The sequence below is a fragment of the Accipiter gentilis genome, chromosome 30, assembly GCF_929443795.1.
Source record: "Accipiter gentilis chromosome 30, bAccGen1.1, whole genome shotgun sequence".
Taxonomy (NCBI): Eukaryota; Metazoa; Chordata; class Aves; order Accipitriformes; family Accipitridae; genus Astur; species Astur gentilis.
Genome location: NC_064909.1, coordinates 16,838,966 through 16,866,392, shown reverse-complemented (window position 1 = coordinate 16,866,392; position 27,427 = coordinate 16,838,966). Strand labels below are relative to the sequence as shown.

The 27,427-nt window shown below is 39.6% G+C and overlaps 1 protein-coding gene across 1 annotated transcript in view; it reads right to left on the bottom strand.

Moving 5' to 3' along the window:
- Positions 1-27,427, bottom strand: part of ALK (ALK receptor tyrosine kinase) — a 318,128-nt gene that overhangs the window by 147,670 nt on the left and 143,031 nt on the right. Inside the window, exon 4 of the mRNA XM_049833894.1 lies at positions 23,208-23,409. Within this exon, the coding sequence (XP_049689851.1) occupies positions 23,208-23,409 (202 nt within the window). The remainder of the gene's footprint in view (positions 1-23,207; positions 23,410-27,427) is intronic.

Here is a 27,427-nt window from a genome sequence, read left to right as displayed (position 1 = left end):
AGCAACTCCTGCGAGAGTCCTGTTCGAGTTGTGCTCCGAGAGAACGAGCACGTCTACGCATTGACACGGACTATAGCATGACGGCTTCATCCACTCTGGGCCGCAGCCACAGCAGACGCAAACTCCTACTTAGTGCCATCTGCACACCTTTGCGGGCCCTTGCTGCAAAGTCCTGCCGCCTCAGTTGGGCTTGCTAGTGAGACTCGATCCCGTGCCACACGGCTACATGGCATTCAGCCCCAGACTGAGGCCTGCGGGCCCAGAGCAGTGGCAGCCCTGGCACGCAGTGGCAGATGCCACCAGTGTGGGAGCCTAGACTGTCCGTCTGCTCAAATCATACTGAGGTCTGTATTGAAGCAGAAGACCAAGAAGGCACTTGAAAGGGCACAGGAGGAGTGAAGTGTAAGAATGAAAATCAGCCTTGGCACCAACTTTTCCAGTGAATCTCTACATTACAGTACTAATTACTTTCATTTCATGTGCAGACTGATTTATCCAGGACTGGTTAGCTCTGACACAGATGACAGGAGCCCCGACCTTGTCATGTCCCCTGACATTCCATACCCCAGTAAAAGATGCATGTAAGAGACAAGGCCTCAGGAACTACAGTGTGAGATTGCCAGGGCAGTAGTTTAATGTTAATGGAAACAGTTCTGGAACATGAAATTCACTTTTTGGCATGATCATACTGTCTTAATTTCATTGAGAATATTGCCATTTCACAAATATTATCTCTCAAACGTATTCACTGGGTTAGGAAAAGAGCAAATTATTGTTAATTATGTTATCCTGAAAATATAATCATCAGACTTAAATTTCTGTATCTTCCGTTTAATCAAAGTGTACAAACAGCAATAAAAATGTCCTCATTCAACTGAGAAGCCTCTCCTCATTTCAGAGCTGCTAGCGTTTAAGTATACATTGAAGCTTATAACAATATGAAATTGTAACATGTAACTGGCAAAATTAAACTTATTATTTTTATACTTAAAGTAGTAGTAAATAAGCTTACATTGTACTCTGGAAGTCCAGTATGTGTTTTTCTAGTTGTGTATCACATGAACATTAGATGTGCCAGACTATTGATCTCACTAGTTCTACAGTCTGCCTCTAGAATACAGCCACTACACAATACTTGGGAAAGAGATAAAAACCAGCAATGCTGTAACACATTAAATAATTGTTACGGCACGATAAACTGAAAAGAGATCAACCTTTTCTGACCTCTGCAAGATATTAAATTCCCTGCATTTATTCTCTTCCCAGGCACTGGACAAACCCAAACTCAATGATCTCACAGAAAGAAAGAAATTCACTTTTGAACATCGATTTGCTAAGGATAATAAAGACCAAATACAAACTAGCTAAGCTGCAACGTGTAGCTTCAGAACTGACCTAACTTTTCTGAAAGTTCACAGGAATTTTGACTCTGAACAACATCAATTTGAGGCTCATGATGACTACACAACATTTAGGAGAACACAGCTGGGGATACAAAACAGAGCTTTAGCTGAAATGAAGAGACAAAAATCAGAGATCAGGGTTCCATTTTCAGACAACAAAATCATTAAAAAGTTGGTTGGAAGTCATCTAGTCCAATAGACTCTAAGATGATGTGCACTATGCCCTTTCCAGGGACAGGAATGGGGTTGAGGTATTCTCCAGGTCCTCCGCTTTCTTGCCTTTCCAAAATACTGGTAGAACACTTGTAATTTTCAGTCATGAGGAATTTAACAGCCTCCTTCCTGATTACCATAATTTGTCACAGACATTATACACCAGCCCCACAAACACATCAGCCTACTTTTTCAGGACTCTTGGGCACATCCAGCTCCATGGATTTGAATACATCCACCTTCTATATATAAGCAGCTCCTGAGTGGTTGCTCTTCTGAATTTGGCTGCACTTCTCCTTTCCAAGCTGTACTAATATGCACATAGGTCTCAGATCAGGCTTTGCTTGTGAAGACTCAAGTTAAAAATAGCCATTATTTTTGCCTTTGCCTTTTACCAATGGACAAACACTTCTGCTGAATTTCCTTGTACTATTAGAGTATCCTCCTGTTAACTTTCATGTCTGCTACTCATTCATCTCCAGCTGGGCTTTGATATGATTTTGGGTGAATTACTTAGGTCAAAGTTTTCACAAATGCCCACTATTTTGGGTTCATAATTTGACTTGAAGGCAAGAACTGACACAAGCATAGGATATAACTTAATTTGGGGGTATCTATGTAAGGAATCTAAGCCCTTGAAACAGTCAATGGACAGTGAGGTTGAAGCTCATGGAAGTGGTGTGAAAATCCCCATTGGCATTTCTGGATGGCCAACCAAATATTCAGACTTAGCAGATACAAAGGTGTGGTTTACAGTGCCTCATGACTGATTTCTGTGAAATGAAGAAAGTAACTCCAAAGTAAGGCCTCATTTCAAAACTACATGTGAGTGCTCAAACGTTTACAAAAGACATTGCAGCCAAACATTTATACTTTGTGTGGTCCAACACCACATATTCTTTAACAAGGTCCTAATGTTCCTCAAGGCTGAGGACATAAAGACAAAAAGCCTTGCTCAGGATCATCCAGCAGGTCAACAGCCAAGCTGGACACAGACCTTCGTTCTCTTCCCAGCTCAGTCAATGACACTGGAATGCATTGCTTGTATGCAAAACTGAGAACACAATATATTATTACAAAAGAATGAATTGCTAAGAAACCAAGCGGAGAAACATTTGCATACTAAGGACACACTGTAAAGTGAGATCACATATTCTGCAGCTCTTCATGGAGACAGAGTCGGGAAAAAAAAACCCCACCAAAATAAAAAGCAATTGGGACCCTGGAGTAGCATAAATCTGTGATATACCATGTACACATCTAATATTATAAACAGTCTGAAGACTAAGGAGTAAGACCAGTCAGTCAGACAGAAGATGCTAACAAGCATCAAGAGCTACTTGAATTTAATTCAGTGTGTTAAATGGATCTCAGGAGGGGTCTGTGAGTCAGATTCTCTTGAAGAGGAATCTCACATGAGAATCTGAAAGCCAGTGGCATCAGCATGGTGACAAAGTTGTATGGTACAGAGAGGGTAACACAAGTATGGAGAGCTCAAACAGACTAATGTCAATCAAGCAACAACTGGGGAGAGAGGTGGCAGCAGTGCATACAGAAATGCTCTAGTGAGTCACGTTGGGAAAAAGGGGGCAGATTAAGCTGTTAACTCAATCGCACAGACATTTACTCACTCCTCATAAAATCAACATACAGCTATAACAGTTGTCACAACTCAAAGCCTCCTTCCACAGTAACAACAATTATTCATACTTCCAAACATTACAAGTTGGGAGACAAGTAATGCTAATGAACAAGCTGTCAGTTGTAATACATGACATTAAAACTACCTGGTCAGAAAAGGACTAGATCTTTGTAATTGCATCTAATGTTAAAATTATTAAAAAGAATTTGTTAAGAGGATGCTGTTGGGAATTTTCTGGCTAAAGACACTTTTGTCTGAAAATGAAAAAGTAACAGAACAAAACTTTTGATAGAAATATACCAATCTTAATTATACTTCTACATCAAAAAAGTTTTTCATTTCATGGTGGAATTTCTGTTAGCAGAAAGAGGGGTCAATACTCACTTCACCTCAAATACCACTAGAATAGACATATCCCAGCTACGAGACAGACAGAACAGTATCTCAAGGCTGATACTTACGGGGAAGCGAGTGGTCTACGCTGTGTGTCTACTGTGTGCACCAGGATATATCCCAGGCTGTTCTGCAGAAGAGAAGAGAAGGGCCTGACAAGGAAACACACACCTAACACTTGAAAAGGTGCTGGCTTTGTTACAATGTAAAACAATTAAAGGTAAAAAATTAATTAATGACAAACAAAAACTTTCCTAAGATGTCCTTTTACTAACCTAATTCTTTCAAAGCCTAAAGCAGTTTCTAGGTATAGAAAATACTAGGGTAAAAAAAATAGGATAAAATCTAAGATGTAGAAAAGCAGATAATCGAGCATCAACTTAATGCAAAGTTTTTTTAAAAGCCTGTTCCACTCCTGGAAACACAATATTAGACTGAGAAAGATTTGATCTAGCCTGTGTTCCTGCTAAGTCTCAAAGCCAAATCTCAGCTTTCACATTTGGGCCAATTCCCACGTTTGGCGAACTCTCCAAGTCCACATGGGAAAACAGGGCAAGCCATATTGCACATCAACACAACCTTACCACCTGTGTGCTTGGATCTGTCACAAGATGTTGGCAGCCTTCAGAATGTAATACAGAAGGCTAAATGCCCTCCAAAATTGCTGTAAGCATTTCCAATTGAATGCCATGGGGGAGATTTGTATACTACACGCTAGATACGATAAAGTAAATGGTGGAAAGGAAGGACACCTAATTTAGCAGATTACAAGTGGACAGATCTCCACTGATTCAGTCAGAAGCAATGAATGAATGAATTTCCAAAGACCACTTGAGATTTTAAGAAACTGTACGTAACTTAAGGAGATGAAAATTTTCAACGCCAGCACTCTGTGCGGTGAAGATTCAACTTAGCTTAAGTATCACGCTGAACTCAGAAGCTGATAATGGTAAGTGAGTGAAAAAGAGCTAAAGAATAGAAAGAGAGCACAGCAGACTGCAAAATTTCATTCTTTGCAACTGTACCTCTGTACCACTGGTATTGCCTATCTTTCCAGAACAGGCCTTTCCTGCCACTTGCCCTACTCAAGGAAACCTGGATTGATCTGGCACTTGTATCAACAACTTCTGAAAGAGATGAATGTCAGCAGTTGTTATACTGAGTAGAGATTTGGGTTAGTCTCACAGTCTTTACAACAGCAGAAATTATGCACAGAATGTTTAGGATTGGTCTCTTAATTTTAATTACTGAGTTTTATTTGTTTTTCTGATGGGGAAAAAACCCAATTCCCTGTGCTAGGAGAAAGAGGAGTACAAAAGGGAACAACAGGGACACAGGACCAGCCAGTGGTCCCAAGTCTGACCTAACCCCCCCAATGCTGTAAAACTATCAGGTATTTACATCTGAAGACTACTATCTTTTTATGCAAGGCAACAGCAAAGGTTATGAGCAATACTAGGAAGGGCCTATCCTAGCAGGTCAAGTGAGTGTTTTCAACTAACAGGAAAATATTCTAACCATGTCACCATACGGACTAGTGCTGGCAACCTGTATTCAGACTTGGCAAGAGTCCACCATCACCACTGATAGTTTGTTGAAAGGATTACACTCACTATAGCAAGGAGACAGATAACAATAATAATGAAATATAAAATTGTCACAGGCGCGTCTTCCAGCCTCTTCTAGTCTGTCTGAAGGCACAAAATAACTCCAGCCTCAGTGGTCGTTGTGGTGGTGCAGAGTACTATACTCTCTCTCTAGGAATCAGACATTTTGGAATCTGTAAATGTCATGCTTTGCCCAATATTCAGAATTAGGGCAGGTTTCACTTCATGCAGACAAATGTCTCTGTTCTTGTTTCCCAGTGAACTCTGGAAGATATTTTAAGATATTGTACCTGCTCTGGGCAACAGTTTATCCTGAACAGTGAAGTGATTCTATCTGTTGCTCTATTTTATCAGTCTAAAGCTGTAAAGTCTCTTGTTACTAAATTTGCTTTTAGCACTTGGAGAGCTGAAGTTTGGGATCCTGATTATAGCTGTGTGGTTAAGAAACAGCACTCACAGAGAACAAAAAAAAAAAAAGAGCAGTATAGACAATGTGATGACAAAAACTTTTCAAGGTTCAGAGCAAGCGTTTGGCAGGACAGCAGGTCAAAAATGAAGACTTCTAACACCACCACACACAACTGTGATACAGGACTGCTGGGCTCTGAATACAGAGTTGTGAACAGTCCCCTAACATTGCTAGTCTTCTAATCAGCTATCTATAAGATGGCAGAAAAGATGTCATAAAAAACCCTATTATTTCATCAAGTCCTGCAGATTTTTACCTGAAAGGTGTTGCTAAAGTGCAAAGCATTAAATTATATATGGCTAAACCGTGTCATAGTAGCATAACTTCTTTGTTCCTCTAGCAGTTTGTCTTTCTGCCTTAGTGAACTTCTCACATTATCTCCCCCCACCCCAGCATAAAGTTTGCTAGCAGCCAGCATTCCAAGTACCTAAAATCAATATCTATATCCACAATTTACTTGTCTGACTGTTGCTGCTTGAAACTGATGTACTGAAATCTACTTCCTGAAATTTCACTTAGAAGATAAAAATTGGAAGGGATACCTGGGCACAATTCCCCATTTTGCTTTAAAAAAAAAAAAAAGGGGGGGGGGGGGGGTGAGGTGGAGTGACACTTAGGTAGGTGAGATATTTCCACATATTTCTTTCAGCAAACTTATCTGCTATATGTTGCATACACTAAACCAGAAAGATGTAAAACTACTCCACAGACGCAGCCCTCAATTCTATATATTTCAAAGCATATCAGGAAAGCGAAATACATCTAAAATGTGGCTGCACTCCTAGCTGATGATTTAAGACTTGACTGAAGGACTACTAAACTCTATGGACAGATTCATAATCAAGAGGGCTTGAAATGGGCACTGAAAAGACCAGATGCTACCTTGTTGAAGGCATACACCATAAGACACCCATTTTTCTAAACATTAAAACCCTCATGCTCCACTTAACTGATGGTATGCACACCTGATGATACTATTCCAGTTGCCAGCCTCCTTAAGTGTGTTTTACACACATTGCTGAATTCAGCCTTAGAGCACCCATACTTGACAGGTTATCATTTACGGAAGAAAGCAACAAGTATGTTTTCAGCAGCTATTTAATCTTTTAAAATCAGTTTCTTTTGATTCAGATTGTACCTGGTCGATATGTGTTTCCTGCAAATATCTTTATAAACTCATATATCATTACAATAATCAAATATCCTTATAACCTCAATGGCAGAAAAAGGAAAATTAACTACTTTCATTTAATTAAAGAGCGTTTCACCAGTTTGCTAGAACCATTTCTGGCTAGCAATAAAGTACTTAGCAAATTTCTTTCAACAAGAAGCATTTTGAGAATGCACTGGTAAGGCTATGCTACAGTATCACCAAGATGTTAATGATACTGTTAACATAAATTTAATGTAAATATAAATGAAGGAATGGTGTTGCTGATATGGATTAGACATCCTACTGTCTTGATGCAACTTCATTAAGGCACAAATGCAAGCAGTCCGTAAGATCTAAAAGGCAAGCTTTATGCAATGCTTCTTTGGAGGCTTCTCCAAGGCAACTAAGTCCAGCATCCCCTTCTGCCAGCCACAACAAAGGTGAGCAGGGTAAGACAGTGGAGTGTTTCCAGAAAGCAGTCATTTTAACAGTAGAATGAAACCAATGTTAACTGCATCTCTTGATTTCTGCTAACATCAGCCTAGGTCTTCTGTAAGTTCAGAGTGATTTGTCAGTCAAAGTGTTAAGATGTTACTTTGGCCCCATCTCATCTTAGGCCAGCCTTACAGTCTGCCAAACTGAAGAACCTTAAAATAAAACACCATTTCTTCCTCCTGCTTTTTATATAAGCTAATGCAGAATTGGAAATAGGACCCAGTTCCCCCTAGACTCTGCAGCCTAATGGGGCAAACAAAGAACTAGGAACTTCGGTGGCACACCACTTTTGGAACAACTGTTGTCTCTAAATACTTTTCAATTTATACACCCAGAAACTAACACAGTAAGAAAAATAATTTCTCTCTTTCTCACTTTCACACATATTTGAAGCCAAATTCCAAAGTGCAACTACATATCAATAATTTCATCCAGAAATCAGAAAATGGAAACTGAGGTATGCAGTCAGAGCCAACTAAACACAGCTCAGAGAGAAGAGCTGGAGGCTGTTTCTTGGGAGCATAAAGGGAGCCCAGTGGTGGATCACTTGGCTCTCCAGTCAAGGGAGGGTGGTAGATGAAGAAGGGACACTTCTTCCTCTAGGAAGGAGGCTTGAGGAAGAAGGAGAAAAATCAGCATTATAACAAGACAAAAATAGCTTTCTGCTAGCAAGATGTTAATATAGAAACTCTCAATGATATTTTAAACTGTCTTCCAAATTGTAGTGGAGACAACTGTGACAACCTGTGCAAGGTCATAAAATTAATTACAGTGTAAGAAGGTAATGAAAATAACCAGCTTTCCAAACACACACCCCTCCTGGGTGGACAGAGGGGAGTGGGTGAAACAAAGCATTTAATTAATTCAAAATTTTTAGGCATGGTGGGAAAAGTGTAATTTGCACTCAGAGCACAAATACTGTTATTTAGTAATATCCAACTTCTACAACATGAGGTCTACAAATTCAACGTGGGAGACCACACTTTACTAGATATATCCAGCAAGTCTCATTTTCACATGGGAATACCTCCTTCCATTTAAGCACAGTGAAATTGAAGAGATTCACATATTCAGCCACTATTAGTGTAACCAAAACTACATGTGTAATTCCATCAAGTATCCTAGGGACAACTGACTCATTCCATGAAAGTATTAACTCTAATTTATAGGGTAGAACTGATATAGCCAGATGCATAAAATCTTAATTCTGCTTACAGAAGAAATACTAACTGTATCTTTCTTCCCTCGCCCTGTAGTACACACAATTCTCATTTGAAACAATAGCTGAATATGCAATAATAATTTGTAATGTGAAATACTGTTAATGTGTTTCCTCTGAGAGTTCCTTTTCCAGAACATAGCAGAAACTACTTTTATTGCTCAAGTTTTCATTACAGAAATGCCATAGTATATATATCTTTGGTCTCCCATGTACCTTGCTACAGAGCGTGACAAGCTAATGACAAGGGTTTTTTCCTGCCTCCCCCGCCAACCCCCTTTTTTTACTATCATCAGTGCACTAATATTTAGATAGATTTACTCTGGAGCAAATAGTAAATGACTAGGAAGCTGTTTCCATTTCTCATTCTGATTCTGATAAATAAGCAGGAGGAACACTCCCTCCCTTCTCTTTCTGTGGTTGAAAACATATTGAGCTTATGCCTCTTCTACACCATTAAAAAATAATTTTAGAATTGCATTCCCTAGCAGATGGATGGGACTTGCATAACACTGATGGCTTTCCAAAAGGGAATAAGGATCAGCAAAGCCACCCTTCAGCAGTCATTCCCGGATAAAGGCAGTAAGAAGATACAATAACAGACTGTTGAAAGAGAGTCAGAAAGCAAAAAGTATGTGTACGTGCACGTGTGTCTATCTCTTTCTCACACACCCAGAAATTATGTGCGCAAGCAATGACCATCCCCAAACCAAAAAATCCATCACTCCATATAAGTCAAGCAAAAAGAAAGAGAGAGAAAACAGTAACTTGGGGGGGAATGGGAGAGAAAAGGCCAGTTCCTGTATACAGTATAATGCACATGTGAGGGAGAGACACAACAAGGAAGAAAACCAGGAATATCATACACAGAAAAGAGCAAACATCAAACGTAGCTCAGTAGGTACTGAGAGCAGCCCAGAAACAAGACTAGAGAGGCTTCCGGGCTACATGAGGTGTGAATAACAAATTTTTATGGTGTTTGATGCCTCCAGTTTTCAGGAACACAAGGCTTTCAAATCAACAGCATGACCAAAACCATTGGCCTCGTTGCCAACTTTTCTCCCTTACAAAGACAGCCTGTGGATCTTCAACTCTGAATTTCTAGTCAAAAAGGGTAACTGTATAAAAAGACAGTCAATAAAGGCTATGTCTTTGCCCCTCAAGAACATCATGAACTTTCCAGAAGGATGTTTCAAATACTTCTCTGAGGTAAAAAGGCATCAAAATCCATTTTACACCTGAATGCTGAAAAAACCACAAACCCAAACCACTCTCACGAGGGCTGTCACAGGCAAGGAACAGAAAACAAGATACTTTCTGATGGATAATCGAGCAACAGCTGAGTAAAGAATGACATTAACCTACAGAAGTTATTACCGCAGCTTGCTGTGACAGTACTGAACAGTTACATTACAGTGAATGCTGTTTATAAAACAAACTCTATTATCAGTCAGTAGATAAAAACTGAGCATGATCATGGCATAAATTGTTACAGAAGACTACAAGGAGAAATCATTAAGAAAAAGTCAATACTAGGAAAAAGCAGTCATATCAGTCCTAGAAATAAAACAAGTTAGTAAAAGGCAACAAATTTCAGATTTGAAATCTAGCAATTTGACAGACAACTTCTTTTTCACTCAATAATTAATAAACTTATCCTACACCAGGGTGATTTTTCTCCACAAAGTAACTTTACTCTTAAGCCTGTGAAAACATGGGACCCTTTGCTATTACACTTCATTAAGTTCAAAAAACCCAAACAATCTGTAAAGTAGCATCACAGTTGCTTTTTAAGGCAAAATATGGATATTCACTTATCGGCATGTTTTACTTTGCTTTATATAGCTGACCTACAGTATTTCTCTCAGAGTCAATTTATCATTCCATTCCACTCCCTTATGATGCCATACTCCTGTATGGCACAAAGATACACAGACACTCAAATGGTGGTGTTACTCCTTGTGTAAAGAGTTTACCCATCAGCTCTCATGATGATGCTCCTCAAGTCATGCAACTTCCACGCTATGCCACATTGTGGCTGGAGAAGACATGCTGTCTCATCAAAGGGATAAAGAACAATCCCTGTCAAAAAAGACATACAAACTAAGGCAGCAAAATGACATCCACTGTAATCCTGAACAGATAGCTAAGAAGGTATTTGGGGTCAGTCCAAGAAACCACTATTTCATCTAGCTTGCCCTAAGGGAAAACACTTAATCAAAACTTAACTTTTCCCATGAAAAGTTCTGATTTCACGGAATATACAATTTCCGGATAAAAGAAATTGTGCGATCGTCTGAAATGACTTCTGGCTTTTCAGTTGGATACAATGCGCTTCATTCCCACTTTTGCCCCCTCCATGACATCCCTGACACTCCAATATATATTAGGGGTTTCGATCTTTCCAAATGGCAGTTTCCCTCCTAAGTAAAGTCCAGCTTCAAAAGGGAGAGCTTGTTTCACTGACTTGCAACATCTCTCCCAGAGCGTAGGCAACGCAGAACACGTTCCATGTTCTGGAGCTAAAATGTAGCCTATCCATTGCAGTTAAGCCTGCAGCTCTGTCAGAAATGGAAAACTAAAATATTCACTCACTTAAAAAAAAAAAGAAAACAACCAACCAAAATCCATACTATTCAAGCTGACTGTGGAGGCAAACAACTCAGCTAAAAAAAGCCATCAGGATTTTGCAATTTTAATTTCTCTGCTCATTGAAGCTTTCTACTTTAAGGCAATTAAACCCAGGCATCAAAGGCACATGAAATTGGGATTGGATAGTGATTAATTTGAGAAAGAAATGGTCACAATTCAGTTAGACACAATTCAGACATCCGTATCTTAAGAGTGGGGAGTATTAATGCAATAAGGAGAGCTGGGAGGGGCATGAGGAAGAGAATATGGAAAGAGCATGCATGTGCAATGCCTGTCCCCTGCAGGGTAAAAACATATCTGCCATGTGCTGCTCATAATGAGGACTCAGGAGCAGATGCAGAGCTAGAATTTACCTAGCCTATGAACAATTGTTTAGGGTTGTTTTTTCTCCTCTTAACTTTGCCCCTACAAGTGTTTCTGCATTGCAACAAATGCAGAATCTAGATTTTGTGTGTATGTTGTGTTTGCCTGCTCCCCAAACAGTGCTAGGCCACTCACCTGAGGTGAAGCAGATACGCATTAACAACTCTGCCGGAATCAGTTCCTTTGACTTTGAAAACCCAGACATCAACGTTATTTCTCCCCATTAAAACCTGTACTCTTCCAGTAAAAATAATGCCATAAATGCAGTGCCACTCAGCCGCACTTCTATTGAATACCAACCTCACTAACGATCTGCTAGAATATCTCCTTCATGCCTGATTGTGTCCATCTGTATAGTACCACCTACTTCAGCGGAGTCTTAATGTTTTTAAAAGTCCTTCACGTCAGTTGATGAAAATGCTACTGGAGAACTATAGCATCACTTGCTTCATTTGTGTGGCCCTTTCTGTGAAAATTCACCTCAATGAGGCCAGTTTGCAAGCCTCTAACAGCTGATGCTTGTGTCCTCTTGGCAGAAATTTTCCTCCAGAAGTGGCAGCTGAATTGCACAAGTGTCCAGCACTCATCCTGGACTGCATCAGACCTGGGAACACAGAATAACCTACTCTGTGCTTCCCCCAGCCTTTGGACCCAGAACGTGTGAAGAAGAAATATACCTGAGTCAAAGGCAAGCGGGACAGGAGCAAGAGACAGGGAGTGAAGATGAAAGGAGAGAGAGAATAAGACCTGCTCAGGAGCTAGAAAGACTGTTTAGAAGAAAAGCCTGGAAGAAAAAACTAGAAGGAAAGAGTATGTTGAGATAGAGGGAGCAATGAACAAGTGAGCCCTGGGAATAAGTGAGAAGAGATAAAAGAGCTGATGGAAGGACAGAATTTCTGTTGTCCAAGACAGACCACCATTCTCCCTGTTTTCAAATTTATTAAGGAAATAAGTCAGTAAAATTATATAGGATTTTTTTTTCCTTTTGTAATAGAATACTGTGGCCAAGCAATAAGTGAAAAAAAAAGCAAGATGTTCTTGGAAAAAAAAAATAATAAATTGATAGTGGTCTGTTGATAAACATTGAAGTTGATGGTATCTCTCATTGTTTGAGGGGGGCTGTTTTACTAGGCACTGTCAGCTGCAACTGCCTTGATACTGGCAATCAAAATCACCTATCTAAAACAGAAATAGTAAGAGCAGTCAATTCCTTTTCAAACAGTCCAGATACATGCCCCAGCCTTGACCTGGAGAAATTGCCTAAAGGAATGAAAGGAGCCCATGTTCCCAGACAACTGGCTTTAAAAAACAAGTGAAGCAACTTGTGTCAGATGTTATCTAGAGACCTCTAAGAAACCAGCCTCTGAATAGCTCATCTGGCATGAAATAATAACAAATTGCAATCATCATGGTTTTGATATGGATCTGAATTTTCAAATGCACTAGCCTATACTTTCCACACCACAGCCTCCTGAAAGCCGGGCATTTAGAAAGGAAAGGAGCAGAGATGCAAGGAACAGTTGCTACATTTGAGAACACTGTCTCCATTCAAACTAAGACAATATCCAGATGGATCACCTCACGTTTTTATTTGCTGGTGTGGTAGTACATTTAGCTAGACACTCTTGGGATGTTTAACATCCTAAAAATGATCAGGTCATCCATGACATTTAATGCACTGATAGCAATCTTCTAACTAAAGTTATCTTAACATCTCTGAGCAAGCACACTGCACGGGGAAAGTTTTTCTACACTTTCTGTTTTAATTCTGCTGAAGAAAATCAGATTATTTGGCTTCTTGATTAAAACGTATTTCAATGTAAATATTTTGATAAAATCTTCCCCTTAGTGTAATGTTGTTCTATTACAAAAGCACCGTAATAATTGGCCACTGATGTGAATATGAGAGACAACCGAGTTTGTCTCATTTACTCTACTGCTTGTATTCCTTGCTAGATGGAGTCATAAAAACTTCATTGCTTCGTGAAAGATTTAGATTTGCACCGATCTTCTGCAGTCTTATCCTCATGCAAAGTTCATCAAGGATGGCAGACGGTGCTGCTGGTTTAAATCCCAGTTTAGAATAACTTTGTCTTGTCAAAGGGAACTTTATTATGCATCTTTGTGGCCCCAATCCATCAGCATGAATGGCATGCCAAGCCAGGGATCATCAGGAAAAGCTCCAATTACATTCAGTAAACAAACTTCACTGCTGCTACTTCCAATAGAAAATCATATTTAGTCAGCCCGATACAGGAGGCAACAAGTATCATAAGGTTACAGACTGACATTTATAAAGAGCTGGCAACTGTACTCAGTGACTCGGAGAACTCAAAGTCCATAAAGAATGGACCATAAGATGAACACAACCCTTGCAAAAAAGGTAGGGAAAAGGCAAATACTTTCAAATGTGATGGTGAGGACTGTTCATTTCTGTATGTAAGATACCACAATGCTACCATGCAAGCCATGAATGTTCATGGCTTCTCTATATTGATTCATTTTAAGAACAAGCATTATCCAGCACAGTGTGTGGAAAAGCCTTCTTCCACAGTGCACAAGTCAAGAAATAAGCTGTGTAAAGCAATGTATAAAGCAGATCTGACAACCTTGTCTGAAACCTGTGCCTTTGGTGTGGGTGTCAACCCAAACCCATGGTTTTGCCAGACTAGCCGCTGACATTAATGATTTGCCACTGCCAGTACAAAAGAGCCCTTGAGACAGTATTTTATTACAGGAATATAATTTCTACTGTACCAGACCTGTGCCATAGAAAACAATAAAATTGCCAAGCAAAACAAAAGTAGCTATTTGACAGAAAAATGACAGAAAAATGCTTTCAGGCATTAGCAATACTACTTAACAAATATGGCACATGAGTTTTAATTTAAAAGCTCTGCAAAGTGCTTCACACCAGTGTCAAACACCGCAGTCCTCACTGTATTGCTGCAGAAAGCAAGCCTGTTTAGTACTTTCCTTGATCACTGAAAAGAACCCTAAGCCGCCTCCTCTGCCACCACAGCAAACATCAGATTCTAAGTAGTTTCTTAACCTTCGTTTCCTTCAATCTTCTAATTGGGACTTTATTGAGAATTAACTTGCAAATTCCTGTGGAATAAATCTTTGATTTCTTTTTAATATACAGAAGTAAATTTGAAGTTAGTGCTAAGTTTATCAGAGTTCTTTTTCTTCTTTTGGGAGTGGAAAACACCTGACTAACCAGCACTTGAGAATAAAAGGCACCATTTTTGGTGAGGCAGCAAATATAGACGGTGTTCTTTAAAGTGAGGGTGCAAAGCTGCCCTACCAGACTTGAACACTGTGGTCCAAGTCATGAAACAGAATTGAGATAATTTAAGAGAGATAACTGCGAACCTGGCTTAGAATGCAGAATCAACTGCATTTCCACTACACTAACAGTCTTAACAGCTGAACAGGTCAAGGACATGATTTTTAAGTCTTGCAAGGTTACCAGCACATAGTTAATAATTTCTTGCTGAATTTGAAGGAAGGAATACTACCTTGTAAATCTTCTCTAGTACTTACTACAGCACGGTAGATTTGCCTTGGATAAGAAGGAGATTCTTAAGCATTAGCAAGGAAAGCCCCAAGGAAATTGCGCACAATGACAAAGCCACGCTCCAAGGTGGGACAGCCGTGGAGGAGGTTGCAGAGAACTCAGGAGGTTTTTAAGGTCAAAGATAAGAAGGAGATACAGAAAGCAATTATACCACAGGCTAGTTATAAAGCTCTGCCAACAGCAGAATGACAGAGAGCTTAGCTTGAGGGGAACAGAAAAATAACTAGAAACAAGGCTGGCAATATGAATGATTCGTGTTGCCTAGTCTCTGGAAACAAATGTTGAAAGCATTTTGGCTGTGGGAAAACATACTTGGATGCTATGTAGCAAAGGATCCTAAAGAGACTGCTTGCAATTCTGTATAGCAGAAGGGACACCTAAATGAAGAAAAGAAAGATGACAAAATGAATTGTGTGGGTGTGCTTGGGAGGAGGAGACTGGGTGGTGTGTCTATGTGTGGTGGGTTGTTTGCTTGTTTAGGTTTTAGGAAACTGAAATTCATCCTGGCATGTCTACACTGATAGGAAGTGCAACATGAGCTAGCGTCAACATGGGGCCGTAAAGATTAGTTTGGGATGACTTAAAAATTGAAGAAGCCACCTCAGGTAGAGAGGAAAATGAGATCTATAAAACAAGAGAAACAAAGGAATGAAGAAGGGGTGGGGTGGAAAACCAATCCAGACTTTGGAGAATAGCATAACAACCAGAAAAGTGGAGCCTGCAAATAATCTTGAAGAACACAACGGATAAAGGTTTAAGACGACGGATTTTTGTGCCCAGGATTTGGACAACATAAAAGTTGGATTAGGTTGCTCAGAGTGGTCTGAAGGAATTGTTTCAGCTGTGTAAGAAATAATCTATATTAAGGAATCTTTAGCTTCAAAAGAACAAACAGCCAAACCAGCCACCATTAAGGGTGCCCCAACTCTGTTACCACGGTCAGTTTGGCATCATTTCTACATGGTCAGATGTGCCAGCCTCTGGGCTTTCATGCACAGAAGCAGCTCCCAGAGCCCAAGGAGGTCACCAACAGGTGCTGTGATTATCTGGGAAGCCACAAGGATCCTTGTGCTAATGCACGCTGGGCATCCAGCTCACCACCTTAGCCCTTCTCCACTACAGTGTGTTCAGCACTATGTTAAAAGCAGCCAAAAAGGCTACTTCACTAGGTATCCATAAAACTGAACTCTTACCCTGAAAAATAAGTTTATTTTTCATCTACTGTTCCATTCTCTACATATCAAGTTATTTGCTTCTGTAGTAAGCCAAATTTTGATATGTTTGACAAAAATCTTCCTCATTTGAGGCTTCATTGATGCATTCAACTTTATAATAGCTTTTTTTTTCCCCCCTGTCCTTTTTTATAATTGTAACTGGAAGGAGATGACACAACTTTGGCCTTCCCGTTTGCATTTGAATCTGGCAAACATCAATAAGAGGCAGCACCGCCACCTAATAACTGTCTGATAACATGTATTAGAAAACAAGAAAGAGCATTCCCCTCCCCTCCACTGCCACAAACTCATTTCCAATCAGTTTGATTGGGACTGTAATCAACTGCTAAAAAAGGACTGATTCTTCACAGGTATAAAGGACAGTATCTTTTGAAAAGGGAAGGGGGAAAAGATACACCAACATTTTTTTTCTTTTTTTCTTTTTCTTTCTTTGCATTTAATTTGACAGACTGAAAGGGACTAAAAGTTGCCTAGTGGATAACAGCACAGGAAAAGTTTAAGTGCTAATTTTCTGTCTGGAACAATTGAAGTTTCCTCTCTAAAAGGATTAGTGGTGCCTGGCCACCAAGGCAGGAGAGCTTAGTTTCTAATGAATCCATAAACCCAGATTATTTTCCTGGATTACCTGAATTTCTCAAACGTATAGTTTAGACTGAATGACTTAAACTCCTGATTTACAATTCTCTGAGAGTAAAATGTGCTGTAAATTTTTTGAGACATATTTTGATTCCTAAAAATGAGTTTAAGTGCCCATATGAAGTACCCCAAATACACATACTTTGGTCTTTGTTCTTCTTATATCATAATCCAGGCATTTGCAAAACAAAGTGTTTTTTCAAGGAGAAGAAGGAAAAAAACCCTATCCACAAAAAAAAGCCAAGCAAATTCATATTACCACTAACCTGAGAAAGGTACTTTTAAGGTTAAAGGCTTCCAAGAAAGTAAATTCCTTCTACTAAGCCCATGGTCTGTGAGACAGACTAGTGAAGCGATCAGCAAGAAAGAAAAAAAAAAGAAAAAAGAACAAGAAAAAGAACAACACTAGTACAAGAAATAACCTTCAGACTTCAAGCCCCAAGGTCGAATGTGACAGATGCTAGCGATCCCTTCGTCTATTTTTCTTGACATCTATCAATGCAATCAATCTCAAGTGAAGTTGTAGATGCCAGAAAGGGAATAGCCTATCATGATTTGTAGTAACCTTCAAAACCAGGTGCTCTTTCTCTGTTGGAAGTGCTTTGTGCAGAAATATACATTTACCTACTAAAGTACTGGCTATACAGAGTAGTAGTATTTTATGGCTTCCTTGCTCATGCATGCACATTCAGATCTCAGGTTTTATTTAAGAGGCACCTTTTACTTCACATTTTTAGACAAAAGTCTTCAGATGAATCTCAAGTTTGGTTAAGGCTCTAGTCTAGTCTAGAGGTCCTACTCACAGCTCAGAAATCACATATGGCTTGCAAAGTAATTTTATGTGCTTTGTATAGGTATGCTTAAGTCAAAAGATGTATAGTTCATTACCAACAATTCTGTGGAGGGGTTCCACAGTCCACATCCCCTAAGTGTGGGGTGACAGAACAGATCATCTTGATCTGACACTGCCACAGCCTCAATCTCCCTCTGTCTCTTAAGTGTTGCAAGGACTTATAGGAAGACACAAAGTCCCACTGTCCTGGTTTTGGCTGGGATAGAGTTAATTTTCCTTCTAGTAGCTGGTATAGTGTTGTGTTTTGGATTCAGTATGAGAATAATGTTGATAACACACTGATGTTTTCAGTTGTTGCTAAGTAGTGTTTAGACCAAGTCAAGCATTTTTCAGCTTCTCATGCCCAGCCAGCAGGAAGGCTGGAGGGGCACAAGGAGTTAGGAGGGGACACAGCCAGGACAGCTGATCCAAACTGGCAAAGGGGTATTGCATACCATGTGACATCATGCCCAGTATATAAACTGGGGGGATCTGGCCAGGGGGAGCAGATCGCTGCTCGGGAACTAACTGGGCATCAGTTGGCAAAAGGTGAGCAATTGCATTATGCATCACTTGTTCTGTATATTCCAATTCTTTTATTATCATTATTGTCATTTTAGTATTGTTATCATCAACATTATTATTCTCTTCCTTTCTGTCCTATTAAACAGTTCTTATCTCAACCCACGAGTTTTACTATTTTTCCCCGATTCTCTCCCCCCATCCTACTGTGCTGGGGGAAGTGAGCAAGCAGCTGCGTGGTGCTTAGCTGCTGGCTGGGGTTAAACCATGACACCAACATAAAGCAATTACAATCTAAAAAGGCATAGAAGAATATCTAAGAGAAACTACCCTGCTCTCTTCTATAGAGAAAAAGCAGCAACACGACAGAAGAGGCGGCGTGCCCAGCTCATGCAGGAAATGTGTGATAGATGTCAGAAGTTAATTCAATCCAGTAATTCAAATCTTATCTTTTCAATCTACATCTGAACAAGGCTGGCATCCTGGTATTCCTGCTGAAGTAGCTCATCTGAGGATCTTCCCCGCCTCCCCTATTCAGGGAGACCACAATTACCTTCAGTCATGTGAACAGTATTAAGATCCACTTGTTTCATTATTCTGGGGGCCAATAACATGATTATGGAATTAGTGATGAGGGAAGTCAACAATGAAAGACCAAATTGAAGTTATGCTGTCATTTGCTATGGGCTTATTAAAAAGTTTGGTTCGATATATAGTATATAATACTGCAATTTACCAGTAGTAGTGCAAGTAGAGATGTAAAATAGTAATGATAATTAAAATGAACAATGCTATTTTTGTCCTTGCCCAACTCTAACTTCTCCGAAATACGAAGATCAAAAGAAATAAAAATAAATCCTGTATGACAAACTCTGACCTTGTTGACAAGTTTTCCTTCTGTTTTCCCCACGCTACAGAGCACATTTACAATCTTACTAGCTTTATAATTATAAATTTAACAAATAGGAAAACTAGTAAGAGGTGACATAAGAAGTGGCCTCAATGACAGTCGGACCAGCACCCAGAAGCCAACATTCAAACTGTGGAAGCAACTCTGCTTTGAACGACCAATATGCTATACAAACATACTTGCTGCCTCCTCACCTCCAGTAACACAAAAAAGTCCATTAAACAGCAACAAGAAAGGATTGCATACAGTGCCATGGGAGCAGAAAAACAGCAGAAGACAATACCCACATGTAGTGGCCTTTGGGATAAATCAGCAAGTGCTGTGTTCCATGGCAGGAATCTTAACAACTCTTTTGCCGTTACAAAGGATTGATAACACTGCACTGATTCTCTCCCTGTATCATTTGCAGGTGCTTGTGAAACAGAACAGAATTGCAAGAGATGCTAGAAGAGACTAACCATATCAAAAACACATCCACAAAGCCAGATCATCTAGAAACTCTATCATGCAACAAATCTAGTTCTAACAGAATATAGTAAGGTGGTGTTCCCCATAGAGGAGTCCTACTGATTGCTTAGGAACTAAATTAGAGAAGGTCTAACCAAAGGTGTTCCAAAATCCATAGCTTAAATACAGAGTAAGATCCTTCTGCTCTTTAAAAAAAATTAAAAGGTATACAATTCTGTGGAACTGATAAACAAGGACATAATTATCTTCTGAGTGGTAAGCACTGTTGCAAATATTATGTAGAAGAGTTATTATTGTATTTGGCAAAGTTTCTGTATAATACAAAACAAGCATTACTTTGCCAGCCTCTGGTATTCCATCACTCAGGAACCATTCACAGCTATCACTTCTGGCATATTCTTCCTGGTGTCTGTTCCATCTGCCCTATCCTACTGCTATATAATGCATCTTAAAATTAGCTAGCTTTCTTCCTACGTGCAATAGATCAGCTGCAGAGAAATATGTCAAGTAAGAAAATAAAACAAATATGCATCTTCCACACAACAATTTCTGTAATGACTATGTCTCATTATGGAATTGGTCCACAGTCCACAGGCTCGGGCTATTTTTTTCTAGAGAGAATGAGACCAGAGGAGCAAACAGAACACCACTAGTTCTGCCTTTGAGTCTTTATGTGTGCTGAGTATCCATTGAAATCACACCTGGCATTTTGCACGCAAAGACAACACGGTTGAACCCTGGTAACAAATAAACATTGGGTGCTATGCTCTCTCTACTTGACTAATAAAATTTCATAGCTTGACATATATTCTACTTAAAATCAGCTCCAAGTGCTGTCAACCGAAACCTTTGCTTGCGTGGTTTCACCCTGAATGAAACAGTAATACCTGACAGCATCTACTTTTTTCTCTTGTAAGTGTAGGTGAACTATGAAGACCTTGTAAGATATTAATATATGTAATTCAGGTGATGTGGTTTAAAAAGGAAAAGAAAAAAAAAGGTAAAAAGATACTGACACTGTGCATAGTTCAAGATATGAGAAAATCCACCAATTAATTTATTGCTTCACCACCCTTCAGGTGCATGTTTCAATAAAACATACTCATCCTGCTATGAGCTTGACTTTAAGCAATGGCATGGACTTACTACTGCACATATAAGTTACAGGGAACTATGCACACTTTACACCTCTCGTTTGCAAAACAATATATAAAGTGCAGAGACTCAAAGAGGTGTCACCTGTGAAACTTTAAAGTGGTTTTATTTCTAGCACTGGCTTATCACTGAGGAATTCAATTACCTTGTGCCTAGAGCTAAAATCCCTATAAAATTTTAGAGATTATTTGGTTATAGCATGGTCAAAGAATTCATTACAAAACAATGCAATTCTTTGCAATTTCCAAGACAAAATAAAATATTAAACAGAACAGATTTCCACTGTAGGATTGCTAGTTCATTTAAGAACTTTATTGAATTATTCTTGACTTCTGATCAGCTATTCTTGATTCCTATTCAAAGAAAAGAAGATTTTACAAAAGTGAGATTTGCATTTTTTATTATCAGAGCTGGGATAATCAAATATTATTGCTCCAAACAAAGGGCAGAGGAGCACTCATAAATGCTGGACTGAAGGTTCAGGGCAAATGATAACAAACTGCTACCCTATCATCTGTAGCTGCAGTCTGTGGGTAGATACTTAACTATCCCTGTGACATTTATGCGGGCACAATATCAGAGCCTTTCTGCATTGCTGAGCTGGGGGAAGAGCTACTACCTCTCACAGTGAAGAGACAAGACCAGAGGGGGAAAAATGAACCAGCCAGTTGCTCCAACTGCAAAGTTTTATAGCACACAGAGTATATGTGCCACACTTCTTGCAAGGGTATGGGATAGCCAAGCTATAACAAAACCCACCTTCTTGAAAAGCACAGACCCTCAATTTCCATCTGCAACACACAGCTAAGTAGTCCATATTGTCTCCAGCAGATGGCAAAGGTAGGCATTTGTTATCGTAGTTAAAAGTGATCCTTCCCTTCCCTTCAAGGCTCCTTACATTTGGCACTTGCCTGTCCTCCTGGTGAGTTCTGCCTGCCCACAGATCCAAGCTAGAGCTTCTCCATGCCGCACAGCAAAACATTTTACACGCAGCAGTACTCCCTGCAAGTGCCAAGGAACAGCGGCATTGCCAATGCAGGAGGCACTTCGCACAAAGCATGTTTATTAGCTGTGACATAGAGCACAGCATTTGCAAAGAGCTAAGGAAGAAGACAGCTGCTGCGGCTCCCCTAATTACCTTTCCCCAGACATCAACAGTAATTTACAATTTGGATGATGTTGTTGGAACCAAATATGAGCTAGATCCACACACAAGCTCTCCTCCTCACTTTTATAGGCCATGTGTTATACGGGAATTACAACTATTGAAACTGTTTCCATGAGTTAGGTTATCTCCTGTAAGGTTCTTTATTGCACATTCTCCTTTTGCTACTGGAAAACACAGAATTTGCTGTAGACAGTAATCAGATAATCACATCTTGTTACAAGCACAAGCCAGCAGGACTTGCTATTAGAAACTCTCTATCACATCAAAACAAAGAACATCTGAGATGCTTAGTAAAAATTATGCTGCTTAACACACATTTCACAGCAGAAGTAAAAAATAATAAAAAAAAATCAGTATATAGAACAGGTAGAACATTAGCCTCATGTATATCCAAATTCAATTCTAAGTTACTCCACTACTATAGCATTTTGAAATATTTACTGTGTTCAGCTCCTGCTGTTTTGCTGCTAACCAAAATTTAAAAGAATGCACAGGAAGTCTGACAAATTAAGACATCAACAACAATTAAGATTAATTGCACAAAGAAGATAAAACATTTCAAACAGTTGCACCCTTGAAAGATCAAAAGCTTTCCTCCTCTGGCAGTAGATCTGAACTCCTTTATTGACAAGAGACTGCATTTAAAAAAAATACAAACACAAGACAAAACTTAAAATGTATGCAGACACATGAAACTGCAAAGACTCAGTAGATATTCTAAGCCCAACAGTATACTTGGGTAAAGAAGTAGTAAAAAGAAATCAGATAGAATGAATTAGACAGAAAAGCTTTAAACTTAGGACGAGTATCCACACTATGTCTGTACTTGCAAGCACTGAGAATAAAGATTATGTTGACTTAGACACTCACTGTTACATGGATCCAGTAGTTTGCTGATGCTTTGTATAATAAAATAAGCACCAATCTCCAGCTTCTACAATAATTTAGACCCATGCAAGACAAACATCTACTCAGTGTGGTGTCCTGCTCCCCTTACTAGACATGCAGCACGCATTTTGTGGCTGTACTGCTGCACAATCGTGTGATTTTTCTCAACCCAAGCTGTGAGTCAAATGAGAGGCTGAGACTTACCCATGTTTCTCTGGACTTTCCACTGATAAGATTTCACTTCTGCTTTCGTCAATGAGAAGGACACGAGCAATATATTCTCCACTCTGCTGGTAAAACTTATAAACAGCCACTTGAACTATGCATTGGTCACTGCTGCTTCTCAGCCAAGGGCTCAGGATGACGGGGCTTGGCCTCTCTGATGCATTGAGAAACAGAAATGAACCTAGAACAGATGAGGCAACAAGAAAGCATTAAGAACAAAGAAAACAACCAAAAAGCCTCACAAAGTGCAGATGAATACTTGTAATTTTTATGCCACAGCAAACTCTGCAGCCCTTCCATACCTGCCAGTCAAAAATTATCTTTGCCAACTTGTTTGGAAAGTTTGCCCATTTTGTATTAAAACCCATTAAGATCTCCCTGGACAGGCAATATTTCAACTCACCTTTGGATAGTCCAAAACAAAGCTTACATTTAGATTTAACCCCCAGAAGAAAAGGCATAAAGTAGAAAAAGCCATAAATATTAAGGGCAGGGAAAAAATAACAAAGAGTAACAATAAAACTCAATCAACCGAGAGACTTCCAAAATTAAGCTCAGGCAGGTGATTAAGGAGTTTCAGGTTTAGAATCTTGCTTTCATGTACCTATTCTTGCTAGACTTCATCCTCATCTCTGTAACCTCTCAGGTATGGTCCAGACCCAGACATTATGGCCTTGGTTCAGTGGGATCCTGATTTGACAGCTCGGATATATATTTTTTATATTATTTATTTATTTTTAAATAATACTTTATGTCTACTTTTCTCACCCAAATGAAGAACACAAATTTGATAGCTTTACTTTTGCTCTTCTATAAACAGAAGAGTGCATCATTTTTAAGTCATTAGAGTCAGGATAAAGGCCTGACATAATTTTATTTCTTCCACAATTCATTCTAATGTATTAATTTTATATGCAGCTAATCCACATTAAACATTTCATTATTATCCAGTACGTTGACTCCCTTGTCCTAATTCTAATTCAATACAATCTGAGGCTTATCCAATGGGACTGAGGCAATGTATTTTCATCACACCGTTGCTCATTTCAGGTAAGTCAAATTACTCCCTTTTGGCAGCTGACCAATTTACCAATTTGTCCACAGAGCAAGCACACTGGGGTGCACAGTTGGCAAATGAAAGGTGCAGTTAAGTAAATGAAAAGGACCAACACTTGAAGCAAGAAAAATTGTGATATTCCACAGATTCTAGCAAGACTGGTCAGATAATCAAGACAATGAGATTTCATTTCCTGGAGCGTCCAGTAATAAGGCCTGTCCGTTAATACTTAAAACATGCAGATCTGATGAACAGTTTAGTTTCATAGAAGGAGAAACTAAGGCTCAACAGGGCTGTAATTTAAACCTCTTTTTAAGCATGCATGAATTTTAGCAGGAGCAGCAGCTTGGTTTAGAAAATACCAAGGTTGAATCTTCAGAGGAATGACCTTCCTCATCACTAAGCATGGCTCAGCTGAGTTCCAGGGTGTCCAAGAAATCCTGTGGAGGGGCAATGTGCGGATCCTGCTTGCCTTCACCTCGGCGTCTGAGCTGTGGACCACAAGGTGCAAACCAGCCATTCTGAGTCCCTGTGGTAGTTCACCTCATCCTAAAATGGATCTGGTGAATTGTCCCTTGGTAGTTCCCATTTCTCTCCACTGAACCAAGGGTCAAGAGCTCAGGTTTGAATATCTCACTGTCAGATGCCAGTTTAGAACACGGGAATTACACTCATGCTCACAGATGTCCCCTTTGAAAAAGTCTGATTTGGCAATTCATCTCAGGTCGCACACAGGGTAGTAATGGAAGGGCTAAAAATGAAACCTGGATTCCTGTCAACCACCACGTTTCCCTCCCATACACACATTTATCACAAGCAGCATTTTTGACCTACTTGTCAAAAACAGTGTTCTTGACATTGGCGTCACATTAATGACATATCTAAAACTAGAAAGCATTTGTACTGAAAGAAACACATAGAAATACATAAGGTACAGCCTGCTCAGATGTTGAGGTTTGTAAACAGAGAGGAGTGAAATGTAGTCACAGCATTTTTTTTTTAATAACAAGATTCCTTTATGTGAAATACTAGCCTTTAATCCAGTTACTAACAGAATGGTTTGATGAGTTTAAACAAACTCTGTTATTGTCACAGTTATATGTACACAGTATTTTTGCTGGTCAGTAAAATAGAAAGGAAAACCCAGCCACATGTATCATCCTTCCCTGTCTCTCCCTTTTGTTGCAAACAAAAGAGAATTAGAGCACTAAATCTTGTGGCTTTAATTGTACCATCCCCATAAGAACACTGAAATCTGTGACATGAAAGGGAGCAAAGAGACTTCCGCTGGTGGCAGAAAGACACTAAGCGTTGCAGTAATTGCTGATGGTAACTTGCCAGGTGCAAAAGCCATTTGCTCATCTTACTGCCTTGCAACAGGGAGCCAGATTTTAAAAATAACAAACAAACAAAGGCAGCTCTCATTCCTTCTTTCCTTGCAGTGGTTCTAAATAAAGGGAGCTTCCAAGGATAGTCCCTCTTATGCCCTGACTTGGGGCCAGGTTTGAAACATCAGTGAAGTCTAGTAGTAGACAAGGTTAGCTGTTACAGCAAATTTGTGAGATAGTCAGTAACCTCCTTTGTTTTGGCTTTTATATTTCTACTCTCTATTTACAGGGCTCACACGTTGCAGTTATGGCTTATTACTCATCACGTGGCCAGTTCTACCTACTAAATTATATTACTAAAAGGAACACAATTTTGCCACGGTGGGGGCTACCCCAGCAAACTCTCCCAGGATGCTAGGAGGAACAGTCCCGCACTACGCTGCTGTGAAGCGGTGCCTAGAAAATCACTCCGAAGGACACAGCCATTACATGACCGTTATACTGTGTTGGCCTCACCACTGGTACCAGTCTTGTCAGAAATGTCCTCCTAGTACGTACTTTTGGGGAGATCCCCTACCTGGGCAAATACTAGAGCTATGATAGATTACCTTTTTAAAAATATTTTATTTTATTTTATTTTATTTAAAAAAAAAGACGGAGAATAAAAGTAACTTTGTTCTTGCTTTTGAAAGCTCAACCATCTCGTGGGTGACTTCCCTGTCTGCTGCAGTGTTCTCTTTTTGTTCTTACTGCTTGTCTAGTCCGTAAGTGCTAAGGAAAGAACTATCAGAGCCGCATTTGGCTCTGGTGTTATTGGAACAATTTCCAAAGTTGAAATGAGTGGTACTTGCTGTGAAACCACACAGAAAGCACAGAGGCTTTGTTACAGAGCAGAATTTGAAGATTCCTGTTCACGCACTAGAAGTTAGATCTGCTGATTACAGAGCAGACCTGAGAGTTCCTATAGTAACCGGGCCTCCACCTATAGTGTACATTAACATCATACATACTCTTTTCCACATAAGCAATAGACTCAAAACACCAATTCAGACAAACCCAATTTCATGAATTTGCTGTCTCCGAAGCATACACGACATACCTATCAGTCAACTACATACATACGCACACATACACAAAGACAACAACCCGCTGACAGTGGCCCAAATCCTCTTTCATTAAAGTTGACAGGACTTACGCTACTGAAATCAACAGTGTCAAACCCCACAAAGGAATAATTAACATGTCTGAACTGAGAAATGATACATTTTCAACACAAATCCCTATACTTCTCCCTTCCCTCAAAGGCACAGTCTCTCAGTCACTGCTTGCCGCTGTTTCATGTGATGGCCTCCCATGGATTCAACATAAGCACCATTTCCAGGATCAGATTAGAGACCGCTACTTAGAAAGAGTTAAAAGATCACATAGTGATCGATTTCCTATCCATGCCAACGGACAGAACAATATTCTGTTTCACACCAGTGGATCTTATGGGCAAAATTAGAAGCTATATATTCACTTGTACTTCCCTCCAGTGGGAGGGAATCCCTGTGGCACGCTCCGAGATCATTGTGTAGACCAGTAAGACTCTAAGGTTCCAGCCATTATTTCCTTGCTCTTATTTTCTCCTATTAGCTCACAGCTCTAATCAGGCTCTTGGGATCTTTCCGGGTGAATAGCTAGAAAAAGGACTGTGGCTTCAAACAAACTTCTGCTGCTATTTAGATATCAAAGCATATAAGCTGAGATGAAAGGCCCCTTCACGGTACATGCTGCCAGTGTCATGTTCTACTGCTCAGGACTCTGAAGGGTCT